We start from the raw sequence: 6423 nt of genomic DNA on the forward strand, positions 1-6423 counted from the left end.
TAAGAACAAAATAGAATGACAAACAGAAAGAGGTTTCAGGGGCCAAAGTCCATTAATTTCATTGATAAAAATTTATCGATTTATAAACCCTTCTGTATGCTGACTGATGCAGTATTGCAAAAAAATATACCACTAGTATAAAGAGCATTGCCTGGACATGCATATTTTTCCTAAGACTCTCACTGTTATGGTAATGAAACACCTAAACTTACAATTAAAATAACTTAATTGCAGGGCAAATCCATTTTATGATTTTTCCTAAGACTCTCATTGTTATGGTACTGAAAAACCTAAACTTACAATTAAAATAACTTAATTGCAGGGCAAATCCATTTTATAATTTTTCCTAAGACTCTCATTGTTATGGTACTGAAAAACCTAAACTTACAATTTAAAGAACTTAATTGCAGGGCAAATCCATTTTAATTTTTTGTTGCATGAGTCATTAGAATACACTATGCAACAAAAATTTTGAACTTAAGTTTACATTGGTCAACAATTCCAAACAATTTCAAAATAAGTTACAGAAACCTCTTATGGATTTGGCACACACTGTTTTTGTAGGTGCCTGTAAAGGTAAGATCTGCTTGCTGCCAAAATGTTGAGCATTTTATTTTGCTATTTTCAGTTTTGAAATATGAAGTGTGTTCTCAGCACTGAGCAAAATCTTGCACATTGAAAATGAAGGACTCATTTGCAGGTGCAAACAAGTGAGTGTGAAGACTAAGAATAAACATGAAACTATGTGTGTAGACTAGTGCTTTTTTTCCCTTCTATAGCAGGGGCCAGAATAGGGCTGCTTTCCCAAAATTAAGGGCAGGGCTGCTTCCCCAACCTGTGAAAAAAAGCCCTGTAGACACTATATCTGAACAAGGGTGCCATAGTCACAAAATACGCCCGTTTACGAAAGCTTTAGATGGAGATGGGGGCATTATGGATAAGTGTTATCTAGCAAGCAAGTTTTTATTCTTGGCACTGTGTTGTTAAATGAACCTTAAAACAAATCAGTAGGGAAGATATGCACAGGATGTGTGACCTTGACCTTGGTCGCAGGGACCTGAATTTTATGCACGGCACTCAGCCTGACAATGATGAACATTTGTGCCAAATTATATTGAAATCCCTCTATGCATGTAGAAGTTTTGCTCCAGACAAGCGTTTTTCTATGAGCTCTAACTGTGACCTTCACCTTTGACCTAGAAACTTGGTTCATGTGCAGGGCACTACGTCTCATGGTGGTGAACAATTCTATAAAGTAACATTAAAATTCCTCCATGCATGTAGAAAATATGCTCCGGACAACATCTGGATATTTAATCATCTCCAGTGACCTTGACCTTGCAAATATTAACCTAAATTAAATGTGTCACACCTGTAGTCATGATAGTTACCATTTGTGCTACAATCCATCAATAAAGATGACTAAATGGTCCCTATACACATCTTCAAATTTTTTATCTGAACTTTGACCTCTATGTGTAACCTTGACTTTGGTCGCAGGGATCTGAATTTTGTGTGCGACACTCAGCCTCACAATGGTGAACATTTGTGCCAAGTTATATTGAAATCCCCCTATGAATGTAGAAGTTTTGCTCCGGACAAGCGTTTTTCAATGAGCTCTAAGTGTGACCTTGACCTTTGACCTAGAGACCTAGTTCATGTGCGTGACATGGCTTCTCATAATGGTGAACATTTCTATGAAATTTCATTAAAATCCCTCCATGCGTGTAGGAGATAATTATGCTCCGGACAAAATCTGGATATTTCATCATCTTTAGTGACCTTGACCTAGTATATATTGACCTAAATTATATGTATCACAGCCATAGTCTTGATAATGACCATTTGTGTTACAATCCCTCAATAAATGATGAATAAATGGTCCATATACACATCTTCATATTTTTATCTGAACTTTGACCTCTATGTGTGACCTTGACCGCAAGGACCTGAATCTTGCGCGCGACACTCCGCCTCACAATGGAGAACATTTGTGCCAAGTAATATTGAAATCCCTCTATACATGTGGAAGTTTTGCTCCGGACAAGCATTTTTCAATGAGCTCTAAGTGTGACCTTGACCTTTGACCTAGAGACCTGGTTCATGTGCGCGACACTGCTCCTCATAGTGGTGAACATTTATATGAAGTTTCATTAAAATCCCTCCATACATGTAGGAGATATGCTCCGGACAAAATTGGACGCCGCCCGCCCGCCAGGGGCGTTCCCATAATACGTCCCGTTTTTCAAACGGGCATATAAAAAGTGGAGATATTACTTTAAAACAAGCATTGTTTTGATTACAATTATAACTCACTCTAATAACAGAAAAAACTGTGCAGGCAGATGTGTTGTTGATCACCTAAGCGTTTTATTTTTCTTGTTTTTTTTTCTTTGTTTGTTTGTTTGTTTCATTTTAAACCTTTTCCCAACAGTATTTCAGTCATATAGGCGGGAAGTTTCCTAACCATCGTTCCTGGAGAGTTACACCAGTACTAGACTACCTTCCTCCACGCTAAACTACCAAAGCATCTCCCAGGGATCAAACTCATGCCAGAGTTTTTTTCTTTAGCATTTAAACTTCAAAAATGGTTTTGTAGCCCCCGAAGAAAACCCTCTTCCCGGGAATACTTCCCTTCGGTAGCATGTGACATAAACTTTAAAATGAAATATGTCCCTCCCTATATATAATCCCGGTATAGTCCCCGGGGATCATTTATGAACAGCATTTCCTATTGAAAGAATAGTTCCCAGGGACTTTTCTTTTTCCCCTAAAATAGTCATCATTCTGTATATACGACCAATTATAGCTTATATATTAATATATATATATATTTCAATTTTTATTCAAAAATGTTAATTTATGAAATAAATGATATTTTTAAGAAAACAACAAAGTTAAAAATAAAAAAAGTTTCTCTCTCCAGTGTTCGCGTTTACTGAGTAAACATATCAATTTACTCTCTAAAATTGCCAGGGAGGAAAGAAAAAAAGGGCTGTTGAGTCCCTGGGATGAAACACTTTTTTCCCCGATAATTGGTCAATTCTCTCTTAAGTTTTTTTGCTCTGCTTGAAAATGATTTTCTATTCACTTTAAATAAATTGTATTATAAGAACTTGACTTTCACCTCATTTTCATTTGTTCCTTTCTCATTAGCAATGCAGATTTATATCCCAAACGTAGACTAGGAGCAAGTGCTCGGCCTCGTTTTGGGCCAACCTATCAATGGTATCCGCGAACATCAACAGTCACAAATTTGATTGTATTATGAAGTTATGCAAACATTGACATTTTTGTAATTGAGGACTCGTTCCATTTGAATTGGGACGTAACAGATCTATTAGCACTGAGTCCCAGGTACTCAGTAAAGTTAGGGAAAATCGCTAACACTGTCTCTCTATATATAATCCCGGTATACTGTACACGGAGACTTTATTTTTTTAATGAAATAGTGTTAATATTAAATAATCCGTATGTTTTACTAATTAAAACATATATTTCTATTATATTTTTCAAATTTTATTGAAAAATGTAAATTTACGGAATGCATGGTTTTACATTATAACATGATGGTTGGTATGTGGCAAACATTTTTTTTTTTTTTTTTTTTTTTTTTTTTTTTTTTTGTTTTTTTTTTTTTTTTTTTTTTTTTTTTTTTTTTTTTTTTTTTTTTTTTTTTTTTTTTTTTTTTTTTTTTTTTTTTTTTTTTTTTTTTTTTTTTTTTTTTTTTTTTTTTTTTTTTTTTTTTTTTTTTTTTTTTTTTTTTTTTTTTTTTTTTTTTTTTTTTTTTTTTTTTTTTTTTTTTTTTTTTTTTTTTTTTTTTTTTTTTTTTTTTTTTTTTTTTTTTTTTTTTTTTTTTTTTTTTTTTTTTTTTTTTTTTTTTGTTTTTTTTTTTTTTTTTTTTTTTTTTTTTTTTTTTTTTTTTTTTTTTTTTGTTAAAGTTATTTTTTTTTTTTTTTTTTTTTTTTTTTTTTTTTTTTTTTTTTTTTTTTTTTTTTTTTTTTTTTTTTTTTTTTTTTTTTTTTTTTTTTTTTTTTTTTTTTTTTTTTTTTTTTTTTTTTTTTTTTTTTTTTTTTTTTTTTTTTTTTTTTTTTTTTTTTTTTTTTTTTTTTTTTTTTTTTTTTTTTTTTTTTTTTTTTTTTTTTTTTTTTTTTTTTTGTTTTTTTTTTTTTTTTTTTCTTTGTTTTTTTTTTTTTTTTTTTTTTTTTTTTTTTTTTTTTTTTTTTTTTTTTTTTTTTTTTTTTTTTTTTTTTTTTTTTTTTTTTTTTTTTTTTTTTTTTTTTTTTTTTTTGACTTTTTTTTTTTTTTTTTTTTTTTTTTTTTTTTGTTACATTTCGTAAAGATATCCATAATTTTTTTTTTTATCCCTTTTTTGTCCTTTTTTGGGGGCAATGTTTTGCCAATGAAAAGGTAAAAACAAGTTTAAATTCATACACAAAAAATTTTTCCCCCAAATTTTTTCCCCAGGCCAAAAAAAAAATCATGATTTTTGTTAATCCCTAATGTGTAGGCCCGGCTCCCCACCCGGGAAAAGAGTAACCCCTAAAACCAACGGGCCCAGGGTCAACTCGGCCCACTTTACAAAAATTAAAAACTTTATAAAAGAATGAAAAATTTGGGCCGTTTTTAAAATCATTTTTTTTTCCCAAAAATAATTAAAAGCTGGTGATTTTAGCTTCCTCTAGAAATTATTTTAAACCCCTTTTTTTACACTAAAGGGGTTTAAAATTTACGTTTAAACCTACCACAAGTCAGAAAAAAAAGTGAGATACCCCAAATTGGGTTAAAATCTTTATTTCGAAATTCCCAAACTGATAAAAAAAAAGCCTGCCCTGCGGGCCATACTTGTGAACTCTCCCCCCCTTTAAGGGGAGACTCCCTCTTTTTTGCAGTAAAAATTTTTTAAAAAATTTTTTTTCCTTAAAAAAGGGGGAATTTTAAACAAAAAAAAGGAAATCTCCCTTTTTTTGATGTAAATTTTTCCCTTCTTTGTTTTTTGAAAATTCTAAAATCTCCCCTCTTTTTTGAAGAAAATCCCCAAAAACTTAAAGCATCAAAAAAAAAAATTTCACATTTTATGTGCTGCAAGTTCTAAAAACTGCCCAATCCTTTTTTATAAATAATTACAAATAAAAAAACAAAAAAATTTTTTGGGAAAAACCCAACCAAATAAAAAATTAAAAAAATTTAAAAAAAAAGAAAGGGCCCGGGTTTTGACCCATGCCGATTTGGGAAAAGGGCCCGACCCTGGGCTGGGGGGGCCGAGAAACTTTTTAGGGCCGAGCTAAACCCCGGTTTTCCTCACATCCCCCAATTTTCCCCTATTGGCTAGCATTTTTTGGACTAATGTAGCGAAAGTGAAACAAACCTTTTTTAACCCAAGCGTTTTAACATGATCCGTTTAAAATTTGTAAACAAATCTTAATGGTTTTAAAATGGGGTTCCCCTTTCCCCTTTTATTTTCTTTTTTTCCCAGTTTTTTTAACTAACACCCTTGGGTAAATTGCCCCGCCGTCAAGTCTAGGCCCCCCAAGCGGGGGTTTTAAATATAGGGAAGATAGAAAAAGGGTTTAAAAAAGGAAGGAAAAAATAGGCCCGGGGGAAATTTTCCGGGAAAATTGAAAAATTTTTTAAGGGAAATCACCCATGTTGTTTTTATCTGGAAACCCCAACAGAAAATGTAAATCTGTATATCATAGAACCCATGATATCATGGGAAAAGTTTAAAAAACCCAGTATACTTGTAGGTATGACCCCCCCTCCCCCCCCCCCCCCTCAACATGTCCGTGCTCACTCAACGAATGCCAAAATTGGGCATATTATCATGGAGGATAGAAATATGAGTGTCAATACGCCTCTCTTACTCGTTAAAATATATCTTATAATCTTTCTGAAAATACTTTCAAGCAATTAAGGTGTGGAAAAAATCATTTCTTTAAAATGAAGCCATAGCAATTATTGTACACAATAATCTACTTCCGGTTGCTGTTGAAAACATGTACAGAACGCCGTTGAACGCTCTAAACCAGTGGTTTCGACATTAAAATTTCGCTTCGCAGCTTGAGAAGTTAAGAAAAAATACCTTTAGATTTTGTCATAACGTCATGAAATTAACGCATTCATCTGTACATTCCATAGAAAATTTTCTAAATCTACTTTCAACGGTTAAAAACTTCGGTTATTCCGAACGGAATACGGAAATGACGTCACATTAACCGAAAGAATATTGAATAACGAAAAGGTGCTAACACCCAAAAAGATAAAAAAAAAAAAAAAACTAACATGGTATAGAGTGTCGTAGAGGTATATATGTCTTCGTTTCACACACTTTTACTTTTTCGTTTTGTTTTAGCTTAAGAAGATTTGGGATAAGATTTTGAACAATCTATACAAGGGTTGACTCCTTCCTACATTTCAGATTGC

At 31.7% G+C, this 6423-nt stretch overlaps 1 protein-coding gene across 1 annotated transcript in view; it reads right to left on the reverse strand.

Moving 5' to 3' along the window:
- LOC132725388 (dynein axonemal assembly factor 8-like) overlaps positions 1-6210 on the reverse strand; it is a 35323-nt gene extending 29113 nt beyond the window's left edge. The window contains exon 1 of the mRNA XM_060710489.1: positions 6083-6210. Within this exon, the coding sequence (XP_060566472.1) occupies positions 6083-6098 (16 nt within the window). The 5' untranslated portion in view covers positions 6099-6210. The remainder of the gene's footprint in view (positions 1-6082) is intronic.
- Between the last annotated feature and the right edge of the window lie 213 nt (positions 6211-6423).

This window comes from Ruditapes philippinarum, unplaced genomic scaffold (genome assembly GCF_026571515.1).
Source record: "Ruditapes philippinarum isolate M1 unplaced genomic scaffold, ASM2657151v2 ctg428_1_1_1_1, whole genome shotgun sequence".
NCBI lineage: Eukaryota > Metazoa > Mollusca > Bivalvia > Venerida > Veneridae > Ruditapes > Ruditapes philippinarum.